We start from the raw sequence: 13793 nt of genomic DNA on the forward strand, positions 1-13793 counted from the left end.
TAAAAGTATAAAAGTAGATCAAAAATCTACTAAAACTTTCGTTATTCACTTCCCAGCTAGGATTCCGCAAAACTGAACAGGTCATTGAATTAAACATATAGGTTACACAATTTAGTAAAAAATAAACACTATAAACAGAGAGTTAAAAAGCCAATGGTCACGCGCCATCATATATCATTGCACCGGCGAGATGCAAAACGCTGTTCGGGAAACATGAAAAATGCGCATGCGCGTTGAAGGATCAATGAAAAGATTCACGAGAGGAGAAAAACCGAATCAACATGGCTCTATCTCATCTTAGAATAAAATCAAGACTGCTGGGTGCTAACATGTGTTATGTTTGAGAAAAGAAAATAGGTGATCTTTCAACATGCGAGAGAATCCGGAAGCATACAAATTGGAAATGGAGTTGGAAGAGGATAAGTTTTCTTCCATTTGCTGTTGTTTTTGTCCGGTAAGTATCATTCTCCTTTATTTACTTCAAGACATCAATCGTTTGTTTTGCTTTTTTAACGTTTTCGAAATCGTCTGCTACAGTTCCTGGAGTTGTATTGTAACGCTGCTGATTAAAGAGGAAAAAAATTCCATTTTTTCAAACTATTTATACAGCACTATTATAAACTTCAATAAATAAAAAATAATTCTTTTCTTGGTATAAAATATGTTTTAAAATGGAAACCATATTATTAATATTTTCATTTTTCTCAATTCAAACTTTTGTTCAGACGATGTAATTTATTTCAAACCACAATTTTTAATAATTAAAAAATCAAAATCAAATGAATAAAATAATTTTAAAGATAGTTTTAAAAAAGCAAAAAGGAGACAAATGATAAAGTTTTTTTTCTTCAAATTATCATTCAACTTCTATGTAAAGAGACGCCAGCTTGTTTTAGAAAATATAAACACAAACACGTGTGTCTGATTATTTCTTCGAGAAATAAATATTTACTTTACTATAAATATTAACAAAAGGTGACTTAAATTTGATTTGGACGTCTTTGGCTGAAAATAAAAAATTTAAAAAAAAAAAATTTCTTTCACTAAACGTCTTATGTCTCAGAAAAGAAAGAATATATTTGAAGAATCTCAATAGATAAAATAAATATGTTTAGTCCTTTATGGATTTTTCGAAAAATTTCTTTTAATAAAATATAAATAATGAAAAAATCTGTGATTTGGAATGATAATAATTTAACTAAAATGAAAAAAAAATTTAAGCACTACTATTTACCATTAAATCTTGAGAAAATCCATCTAAAATTACGAATGCGTCTGCAATATTATTTTCCTGATCTTCTTGTTGAAGCTTTTGAAATGCGCTCCGCTCCAATTGATAGTAATAGAAATTTAATACAAAAAGTATATTAAATACTTTTATTAATTTTTAGAAAATTTTAATACAATGGGTAAAAATATATGTTTTAATTTTCCGATAATATTTCATAAATACAGAACTGTCTTAAGAGTGGGTTATGTGGGTATTTTGTCTGGACCCCACTTCCTTCCCACTGAGCCCTGCACCGGTCAAATTAGGAATTTTTGTTTATAAGTATAAAAATATCCGTTTTTTGAAAATTTATTTATATTATAGAAAATTTTAAGAAAAGTTGTTTTCTATTTCATCAAATAAATGTTCATATCATTCCAAATTTTGAAGTAAATCGTGTGCTCTAAATATTAAAACTAAATAAATTTTAAAACTACTCTTTTAAAATTTTTACTTAAAAATGTTTTTAAAATGAACTAAAAAAGGCGAAAAAATAGTTTTTTGTCAGTACAGAAACGAAAATCTAAGAGTACATCACTTATGAAAAAGTATAGGGGATGTTCGGAAGTAGTAAAAATTTATTACTATAGGGATGCAACTTACGTTTTAAATTTTCCGGTCGGAAGCAAACAAACATGTCTTCGTCTTTTTTAGTCAGTTTAAAATATATAGTTTGTAAAATACTATTTTACTATTTTTCTTTTATTGGTTTGTTAGTGTGTTTACGGAAAGTGGCTATAGTTTTGCTAAATGACCACTCTTTTTAAAATGCAGTTAAAATAAAAGCAATGAAAATTATGCTCACTACGCAGAGAAAAAAGTATGGCAAACTCTACCAGAATATGGCAAAATTTACCATATTTATGTCTCTATGGAAGCACCATAATTCCCGGAAATTTTTACCGGGCATTATGGTGCTGCCAATGATTTTGATAAAATTAGCAATAAAATATGGGTTATAACATGAGATAAAACTTGGTAATTTTATCCTAATACCTTAGGGTATGGCATAAAGACGGTATTAGATTAAATTTATTTTTCAGTTTTGTATTTTTTACCAATCATGGGGAAATGGGAAAGAGAACTATAATTTTAAAAATCAGAATTTCCGGCTAACCGTTGACAAAGGAACGGAAAAAATAACAAATGAAGGGTTTAAATACCGTGTATTTTGGGTTTTATTACCAAAATAAGAATTATGGTTCTTTTTACCAGGAATGTGATTACCATGATAGTATGGTAATTTTACCAGAATTATTTTTCTTCCTCGTAGAATTTGACTATTAATGTTAACTATAATGAATTTACTATTTAATGTTAACTATAATGAATTTACTATTTAATGTTAACTTTAACGAATTTACTATTTAATGTTAACTACAATGAGTATTTAATGTTAACTATAATGAATTTACGATTTAATGTTAACTATAATGAGTATTTAATGTTAACTATAATCAATTTACTATTTAATGTGAAATTGAGAACATTAGCTAGTTATTATTAAGGTCAAGAAGAGTAAAGAACGAATTAAAATCATCAGAAAAAGAAACTAATTTTTTCTATTTTAGTTGGAATGTATTCGTCTTTCGCTCAAAACCACCTTTAAACGTCGTCCTGAAACTATATTAGTTTTGGTTTTAATTCCTCAGTTGCTCTAATTGATCTAAATAGTAATTAATCAGAGTCAATCTTTCTCATTAATGGGCTTAATTTTCTTTACAAAGATTCTAAAATTATACATTAAGGATGGTTATTACAAAACATCTTGATCATTCTATTGTGTGCTATGAATATTTTAAAATAAAGGTTTCGTAAGAATTGCTAAATTTCACAAAAATGATGATATGATTGGTGCAATTATAGAGTTATTTTCAATTAATTGTATTACAATTGTATTACATTCAAAATGTATTACACGTCTACTCTCCTCAATGATAACTGATCGTTATACATGATGTAGATCTTAATATTTTTAAATGTAGCACAGAATAAAATTTTAATTCAGCTTAAATTTTCCTTCTTTTTTTTCCTTTTTTTTTCTTGAAAACAAGGTTTTTTATAATTTAAATGAATTCCTTTACAATTTACTTAACATGTACTTTTAGAGCAAATAAGATTAAAACTTTTAAAAATTTATTTCATAACAAATTTATTTGAAAAATTTTTAATTTTGTCTTTTAATTTTTTCTAAATAAAGCATTGAAGAAAGAAAGAACGAGGAAAAAGATGAAATTGTTGTTAATAACTAATTTGTCTGTAATAAATCTACAATTCATATTGATTGTTTCTTATATGTAAAGTTTTATACATAACTATTAAACAGCGAAAATAATTGAAACCTGTTTATCTTTTTATTGCTATTTAATAAAATGACTCTATGTATACAATAGGAACATTTATTGCAACATATTATGGAAAACTTTTGCTGTCAAAATTTCAATTTAAAAATAAAGATTTTTGTTTTCTTAATATTGAGCATTTATTAATAGAATTAAACATAAATTCTACACTGAGAAAAAAAGTAAGGTCAAAACTATCAAAATATGGAACAATTTTGTTTCTTGCTTCATGGAAATACCAAATGGCTCGTTGAAATTTTATTAAAGCTCTTCGGTTATATTTTTTTAAGATTAACAATAAAATATAGTTTTGTGATATGTGAAAAAATTTGGTAATTTCATCATGATACCATGGATCATGGCATAAAAACGATTTATCCGATTAAATTAACTTTTCAGGTTTGCATTTTTTACTAAATGCGCAGTAATAAGAACAATAATTTTGAAAACTAAAATTTTCGGTAAAGCGTTACCATATGAACGGAAAAATTACCAGATAAATGGTTTAAATACCGTATATTTTGGTTTTTAATTCCAAAATTATGTTGTTCTTTTTTGTTTCCACAAATGTAATTATCAAACAGAATGGTAACTTCGCCAGAATTTTTTTCACCATATAATACTACAAATTTGCTATTTCACTTGATAGACAGACAAAAAGAACTATAAAAAAAGCACTGTGGAAAATGTCTAAAAAAAACGCATTTGAAAACCCACATTGGAAAAAAGCACTGGAAAAAGCATAAAAAAAGCACTGGATAAAAGTACTGAAGAAAACTCCTGATTAAAAATTACATAAATTTAATGTCAGATTCTATTCAGGTAATTGAATCCGAATTTAATAATAATAAATAATCATTTGAAGACGATTAGATATTTCTTAAATAGGTGATTGATATACTATGTTTAATTTGATTCTGACTGAAAAAACTTTTAACTACCATTATTTCTATATTTTAATACTATTATTTCTGTATTTTAATACTATTATTTCTGTATTTTAATACTATTATGGAATGTGTAATAAAATTATTACAAATAATGTATCAGTTAAATCATTTACAATAGTCTCTCAAGGGCTTAATCTTTTGATAAGTAAAAAATATTAAGAAATGATACAGTATTTCCATTTAATACAATTAAAAAAAATGCTTGAAAAAGTATTATTTGAGTATTATAATTGATCCCATAAGAGTAATTATTGAAATTTAAAACAAATTTAATAGCTGCTTAAAAATCCTAATCATTTCGTCAAATAGTATGGAGTATGGTAAATTCTTTCCGTAAACTTTAAACTCTTCGCTACATTTTAATTTAACTAATTTTTCAAAAAAAAATATCCAATTACAATCGAATTATTATTTGAATACATTATATCAAATCAGTTGTTAAATTCATATAACTTTTAAAACCTTGCTTTTTTTTGAGGCTTTTATTCCATACTTTTCCTCTGTACTAGGTTAAATATTAAATCCATATAATTGTTAAAGTAGTGGGGTGCTTTGATTTCATGCTTTTGTTCCGTTGTATTTTTTTAACTATTAAATTCATTCAATTTCGAAAGTAGTGCTTTTTGTGGTGTTTTAATTTCCGCTATTCATTTTTTAGATTTCTGAGAATAATGAAATCTCATGGCAAAAAATACTCTGCGTTTTTTATAAAAGTGCATACCCTCATATCTGTCACTATGTAGTAAAGCAGTAGTCGAGTGGTGGGCGTAGTGGTTTTTAAATTTGCGGTAGCAGGTAATTCAAACTTATCTTACCGGATCCTTTCATCTCAATTTTTTTTCTTACCAGGAAGTAGCATAAATCCCAAAATTCCTTAAGAGTTGCGCCTTGAGAGGGATGGCCCTTTCAATCTTCTATGTTATTTTAGATTATGCAGAGGATATTTCTTTACAAAACTCATAAGTTGACAAACAAAACAAAATCATTTTAGCTCATATACTTTTGTTTACAGGGTGTTACAAGACGAACATTTATTTTGATAAAACAAGATTTCTAATTAAAAATTAATAATAATTATTTTTAATTAAAACCCTGCATACCACTGTACAACCCAATGGAAAATGAAATCAAGAAAAATTTATATATTTTTGTTGTCCCAAAATTTATACTGGAAGTAATTTTGGAGGAAAAAAAGCTTTTAAATATAATTATAATTTTAATTATAACTATAATTTTTTTTATTAATTCATGTGAGGAACCAATTAAGAGGGCTCATGGGGCTGATGGCCCCCTTTTTTTAGAGACTTCTAAAGCTAATTAAAGTAAAATTGATTTTCGAAAAAAAATTATTGGATATTTTAAAGCGTAATGTTTCACAATTTTCCTTCAGAATCATTAAAAATTGTATGTTGTATTGAAAGTAAAATTCGGAAAATAGATAAACAAATTAAATCTCTGCCCTCACTCATCTGCCTAATTTTTCCCCATTTTTTTCTTTCGCTTTAAGTCAGTAGTTTTTGGTTTTTTGATTAATTTCTTGAATTCAATTACAAAACCCTTAAGATTTCTTGGCGTTTCTGCAGGCAAAAATGGAACAAATTAATTAAGAACGGAAAATTCTAATTTTTTTCTTTAATTTCTTATAATTTGTATGCATGGTTGTTCTTATGGATGTTTTTGCTGAGATGGACATGAATATTAATGATTAGTTTAGTTATTACTGTAAAAAATAAAAGAATTCAAAAAATTTTACTTTTTGTAAAACAAGTTTAATTTGAACTGAATTTCATAAGAAGTTTGGATATTTCTGAATATATGTTCTGAATTTAAATAACTTGTTATAGGTTGGGTCCAAGTCTCATATTAGCCGCTGGCCCCATCATACCTTAACTCAAATCTGCATAAAGTATGCAATATAGGGTTGTATACGAAGTAGCATATTAATTAAATTCCCTTCACGGTTCTGCTTGTACACGTGTACTCTTTCTATAGAAAATTCTCCATTTTTTTAAAAAAATTTCAATGATTATTTTACATAAATATGGCTGAATTTTGTTGGTATAGCTCTCCATTTCTTTCTTCAAGGGCATGGGTAGTTTTAAGTTTAAGGCTTATTGAACTTCCGAAATAGAAGGGGGAAAAACTCGAGAAAAGAGATTTTATGGTGTTAAATCGCATGAACTGGGCGGACACTTTTAATCACCAAAACGGGAAAATATATGATCTGGGAATGAGACTGAGCAGCACAGAACAAGGAAAACATGCTCTTTTGTGTAGCTTTTAATTTTTTATAAGGCTACAACTTCCAACTTTTTTTGCGTTTTCTTTTTGCTGCATTCTGTTACCCGAATGGAGCAAATTTCAAATTTTGGATGAATTTTTTAATACCTTTTATAAATATACTCTATACATCAGATTCATGTATTCAATAATTTACACCTTACTGTAAGAATTCATTTTATTTTTTTACAGAATCATAATTGGCGGAATTTAAAAATCCTTTGCGCCTTAGGCTTTGGTTTGATTGTTAAAGTTACACTAAGGCTATATATTAATGGGCTTTTGTTGGCTGTCTGGTATTCGTCTTCATTGATGATTCGAAGGCAATACTCGCGCCTCCGCCAAACTACGCTACCACTTTTTAGATCAGAGGGCCTCCTTCCACATAATTAAATTTTATTCAATAAATAATTAAAACATAATTAAACACTTTGAAAAATGATTACAAATAAAGTACAAAATTAATAAATAATTATAATCAAATTTGCAAAACATTTTAAAATGACTGAATTTTTCTAGTTTTAATTATGAAATGGAAAGTTGTATAACAACTTTTTGCTTTTATAAGATTGCATAAAGACAATTAGTGATTTTAATTCCATATTATCAAGAACTAATTAAAATTTTCAAATCTAGTTCAGATGTAAGCTCTAAAATTTTAATGCATACCATGCTAAAATCAATGATAAAGCTAATTAATGATTTTATGTTGATCAATTATATGAACTAAAATCAATGTTTTTTACTAAAATCAGTGATTTTTTTCTTTAGTTAAATAAAAAAATTCTTTTTCTTTCAAAATATTCAGATTTAAAAAAAAGGAAGAGAAAGAAAAAAGAAGTTTGAATTTTTCTAAAATTTTGAAAAGATCCAAATGATTCTAGCACCTTTTTTATTGCAGGACAAAAGGATGAAATTAACTTATAATAGCATTTTTCTTATTGATAACACAATAACTTTTTCCATTTTTGCTATAATTTCTTTAATACTTGAACGCATATTGCTAACTAATTTTGTTTCCATGGCATGTGGATTTTTTTATTTATTCAGATCAGAGTTTATAATTAATAAAATATTAAAACTTTCACTTATACGGCATTTTTTCAAGGTAGCGACATGTTCTTAAAAAAAAATTTTTAAAACTGCCTTAGACGTAATGGAAACTACATCAGTGAAGCTGGTTTGTTTAAAGCTTTATGTGCTGTGTAAAAGTTTCAAATAAATCAATTAAAAATGAGGGATTCGCCAAATGTGCTGTTTGCTGAAGTCTCAAGAAAAAAAGTCCCACCTTATCAACCAGACTCGCGTTTCGTTCCAAAACACACACATCATTTTTTATAGCATCAATCCAATCGTTGCATCTGAAACCAATGTAAATATTATTTATTGACTGTAGCATAGTATTTGGCTAAATACGTCGTTTTTATGAATGAGAAGTTATTTACAGACATTTTTCAGCCACAAGACTGGACACAGTTTTTCAGAATACAGGAAGAAATTTTTTGTGGCTCCCTACCTCTGAACATAAATGGTCTTATTTTCATATTTTAAAGTTTTTTTGAAAAAGCTCTTTTACAAAATTGTTAGTTTCCATCCTCATTTTCGGAATATCTAATTTCATAAACATTCTAAAACCTTAACTTACATTTGTCTTATTCGTGCTTACATTCGACGGAAAACTTACTGGTTTAGATTATATTTTAATTTTCTTTTCCGTTAACAGCTTTCTTACAAATCAAAACTAAAAATAATAAAATAAATAAAGACACTACATTTTGAGTAAGGGATTTTATTAAAAAAAGAAACCAGCATTCCTCGGGCCTGGGATAATTTTCTCTGTCTCCATTCTTTTATGTTTCTTATGTTTCGAAGTGGATTGACAAGATTGCCATCATATCTCCGAGCATCACTGGTCGGTCAGTGAGCGGATGGGTGACAACTTTGATCATCCTGCGAGGAGACCGAGAGTAGGTGGTATAGATCTTTGCTAAACTGCTCTACCGTGAAGTGCTTGACCTCTCGCGTAGGTCGTCGAGCTACCAAAGCAGTAGAGCCATCCACTCTGAAGAGGATTCAAATTGTGATGTCATGTCTTAGGATTATCATCAGGATTGTTTCCCAGATAGTCGCAAATTGCTCGTTGAGTATGAGTGTCTCTTGAGCGGCGTAAATAAAGTACTGATAGTACCATTCTTCTAAGGAGAATGGCTTTGCTCTCACAACTTTATAATTCAAAATTTGGTCCACTTAATCAAAATAATTAAGGTATCTGAAGGAATTAAAATCTGTGATAAATCTAAAATGTGGGCAAATCCATCCTCCACAGATTAATACTGTTATTCATTTTTGACTCTGCGATACGTTCGAGTGAAACATAAATAAATCTGAAATTGAGAGATTTCAATATAATTTTATCCAAAAATTCAGTTTCAGCACTTTATCTTAATTCCCTCTTTCTTGTTTCCAAAAAAAAACTTTTTGATCTCAATCTGCAACTTTTTTTTCCAACTAGTTTAAATCCTCCAATCACTTTTAAACTATGTTCTAAAAAAACGAAAACTGAAACAATCAACTGGAACGAAATCCTTTTTGATGAAATTCCAGTTAATAAAGTTTTCAAAGCTCCCGTGTCGAAGTTGAGCCAATTGGCATTGGTCCTAATATATTTGATATCAGCACATTCTCCTTTATCGGGTGTTGGCAGGCCTTTATTTTTTTTTTTAAATTTTATTTCCTAGGGCTACTTTTTAGTCCTCAGTGCAATAACACGGTCGCAAACGCCACGGTTGCCACAGTAACCATGGCCTGGACCCGACATTCTTCGATCAATAGGGGGTGGGGGATAACTGTCAATGCATGCATGTAAACAATGAACTTGTACCCATTTTGTCCTACAATCATAAAGACAAATTATGCTATGAACTATGACTGGTTAGACTTATTTTTTTCTGAAGTTCTCCCAGTTAGTCAATCTTGGCTCCATCCCCAGTTTTGTTTTGTGGGTAAACTTATCTGTAGCTTAAATAGATGATGCAAAAGATATTTCGACTTGGGCGTAGTCATTGTTCAAAGATAATTAGGTGCAGATAATTTAGCGAGAAAATTCAGAATTTTTAAGGGATTTGAGTTCCGTTGTTTAATTTTGAAAGATTCTGAAGTTAAATTGTGAATTTTAACTTTTGTCATTTACTTTAGAATTACCATTTATGTCTCCATAAAGCAAATAAATAATATTATTCTTCAGTGATAAATTAACAAATAAAAACTGTCAGATGGTGTACCAGTACTGTTTATTTCTCAAAAAAATACCGTTATTTCAAAACAGACACCTAGTTTTAGGCACATAAGTACTGTTATTTAAGATACTAACTGCTTACCAGAAGAACTCTGTTATTTTAGCACATAACTCTCTTATTTCAACAGCAAAAATGTATAGAATAACCATGTCAGCTATGTGGTCGATACGAGTCGAGAACAGGATACGCGGGACCAGTCAACACCGGGATTCGAACCCAGGTGACCTTATCGAGAGAGTACTCTGTACTCTCAGCCACGGCTGCACTATCGCTTGATTATGAAGAAAAAATTCAAACTGTCTTTATCTTAAAATTCTTATGAATTGAAATCATATTTAAGAATAAAAACGCTAAAAACTATATTGACTTACCCCAATAAGAATGCCTGGCAATTAATACCGAAGTACCCGAAAAATAATATCTAAAGGCAGATAATAATCAGGTAAAGTATCAATTCGACTAAAGAAGTCGAATTTCAATTTTATTTATACGATGTTTAAAACCATAAAATAATCTTTGAAAAGAAACAACTATAAAATAATTTCTGAAATAATCGTAACTTGATTTGAAAAAAGATAGATACGGTAAACCAAACTGCATGGCAAAAAATAGAATTTGAAGAGTCAGTTTCAATCAGTTATTATTAGGATAAAAACACAAGTACTTGCTTTGTAGCCTCTTAGTGACCAAAGCAATTTTGTTTTCCCGCAGAAAATTACGAAATTTAAATAAAATTTGTTTGTTTGTTAAAATATATTTTTACATCGAAAACTGCCGCATTTGAAAATTTAATTCTTCCACTGAAAGCTTAATTGAAAAACTATTTCAAAAATAAATCATTTTCATAACAAAAATAAAGCTATCATATTTTATTAAGGAAATTTTTTCACTATATTTTAAATGAACTATCAATATATTTCAATTTCTAATTGCTGAAATAACTGACTTTAACTCGTATACTAAATTAATATAAATAGCATAAATCAGAAATATTGTTACTATAGTTTCTGAAAACTTTCATGGAATTGAAAATGTATGTAAAATATTAATAGTCTTCGAAATTTTTCATTCTTCACTTTCCCAAATCATTTTTCAAAACTAATCTATGTTGAACTAAATGGTAGCTCAAAATAAGCGTAGTTTTCTGCTCAAATGTCCATATATAATTGGGGGTCATACAAGTTTAATCAGATTGGCTAAAATTCTGGATACTCCATTATTTATCATCACTTTACACTATTAAATGAAACTAATATTAGACTATAGTCTACAAATCAAATTTCACTCAGACATATTAAAAAAAGTCTATTAATATCCTGGATATCAACAAATTAATATGTTGTTTTTAGGAAATTTTCTTGTATTGCTGGTCTCCTTTAACATGACTAAAATATGCAGTTATTTTTAGTAAACAACAGAAAGTGTACAGGGTGTGGACAAAGAAAATACTTCTATTCTAATACATTTTTTCATATTTGTAAGATGTTTCATATTTCATACTTGTAAATCATGCGATTTATCGTACTTCTCAATGAAGTTTAAAGCTTTTCGAGGTTTGAGAGACCGACAATAAACTAGAAACAGAAAATAGTGCTTTTGAACACCCTATGCCAAAAAATATTGGAATAAATTTGTAACTTGTAACAATTATTTTGGTTATTATATGCGATAACTGCGCAAAATTTCGTAAACTTAGCTTAGATATTTATGGAGATATGGACATTTTTATGAAAAAACTAGTTTCTTTTGTCTTACGTTTATTTGCTATAACTTTAAAAATATTCAATAAAATTAAATAAAATTTTTGGAGAAATTTAAAATTAATTACAAAATTATTGCTTTAAAGTTTGGAAAAATTTATTTAAAATTGCACAAGATATGTGCAATTAAAGTAGTTCTTTTATACGCAGCGCAGAAAAACATTTAACACTTTTTTTCACATAATTTCGTAGTGAATCGTATTTGGCAACTAATGAAAAAAATCCAATTTGAGTATCTTTAAAATTTAAAAAGTTGCGAGAAATTTTTAAAGTAATTTTTGTACTTTTTAAAATGATAAGGGGTTTCTAAAAATATTATTTTGTATCATAACACAAAATTTAATAAAACAGGCAAAAGAAAGATGTTTTTATTTGAGATGATCCCCAATAATGCCTGAGTCATTTTTAATGAATCTTTTTTAATAATGCAATATAAAATTTGTGGAAATCCCCTTATGATTTTGAGTTTTCTTTTAAAAAGTACGAAAACTACTTAGAAAATCACGTGAAACTTCTAAATTTTTTAAGATATTCAAATCGGACTTTTTTTCTTAGTTGCCAAATACGATTCTATAAGAAAAAATTTCAAATTTTTCCAGCGTATGCGCAGTATAAAAGCATTACTTTAATTATTCATATCTTACAAAGATTTAAACAAATTTTCTAAAATTTTAAAGCAATCATTTTGTAATTAATTTGAAATTGCTCAAAAAATTTTGTTTAATTTTATTGAATATTTTTAAAATTACTGCTAAGAAACGTTAGACAAAAAAATTAGTTTTTTTTAGAAATGTCCATATTGCTATATATACCTAAGCTAGGTTTACGAAAATTTATGCAATCATTGCATATAATAACCGAAATAAATGTTACAAGTTACAAATTTATTCCTACATATTTTGGTACAGGCTGTTCAAAAACTATGTTTTCCGTTTGTAATTTATAGTCGGTCCCTCAAACCTCTAAAAGCATTAAACTTCATTGAGAAGTCTGAGAAATCGCATGATCTAAACACTTCTGAAGTTATAAAATGATTCTCCAATTATTTCTTAAGAAATATTAAAAAATGTATTAGTACAAAAGTGTTTTCATTGTTTTGTCTAACCCATGTAATTATAAAAAAGTAAATAAATGTTTTAGACGTAAATTATTTTTTTAAAAATTACCGCATCTCAAAAAACTGAATAGTATTCTTTTTTTATAATCAACGATGTAGTGTCACGACTAGCAGAAAATTTAATGTGAGTTCTAAAAATTTACTTCAAAATTTAATGTATAAATGTTTAAAAAGGAATAAAAAACTAATGAATACTTTGAAAAAAATCATAAGAAAGAAAAAAAACTAACTATCACTTTAAAAAGTCAGAAGAAAGAAAGAAAACTATCACTTTAAGAAAATCAGAAGAGGGAAAAAAAACTAATTATCACCTTAAAATATCAGAAGAGAATAAAAAAAACTATCACTTTAAAAAAATCAGAAGTGAGGAAGAAAAAAAAACTAACTATCATTTTCAAAAAATTTGAAAAGAGAAAAAAAAATATCACTTTAAAAAAATCAGAAGAGAGAAAAAAAATCCTCATAGATCACGCTTAGCTCTATCAAGTTATCTAACCATAGCTCGAGACAATTTTTAATAAAATCTGCTGAGCTCTGTTTTGTCAAAATATGCTCGTTACGTTCCTACGAGTGAGCTCCCACGCACACAATCAAAAGGGGCATCTAATTGACGACGAAAATCAATTGAATATTAATATTGAACATTTTTTTATTACTAAATTAAATTTTTTAATTTTGACTCAAGAAAAATAATTTATGAGAAAAAAATATGTTGTTTAAAAAACTTTAAAAAAATTTTAATTCGTTTTAAATTAAATTTGCTTCGCAGTATTTGAAG

The 13793-nt window shown here is 27.6% G+C and overlaps 1 protein-coding gene across 1 annotated transcript in view; it reads left to right on the top strand.

Moving 5' to 3' along the window:
- Nucleotides 1-249: 249 nt before the first annotated feature.
- The window catches only part of LOC107437917 (BTB/POZ domain-containing protein 6), a 103490-nt gene continuing 89946 nt past the window's right edge, over nt 250-13793 (top strand). The window contains exon 1 of the mRNA XM_016050058.3: nt 250-454. Coding sequence (XP_015905544.1) covers nt 371-454 — 84 coding nt within the window. The 5' untranslated portion in view covers nt 250-370. The remainder of the gene's footprint in view (nt 455-13793) is intronic.

This window comes from Parasteatoda tepidariorum, chromosome 2 (genome assembly GCF_043381705.1).
Source record: "Parasteatoda tepidariorum isolate YZ-2023 chromosome 2, CAS_Ptep_4.0, whole genome shotgun sequence".
NCBI classification, from domain to species: Eukaryota; Metazoa; Arthropoda; class Arachnida; order Araneae; family Theridiidae; genus Parasteatoda; species Parasteatoda tepidariorum.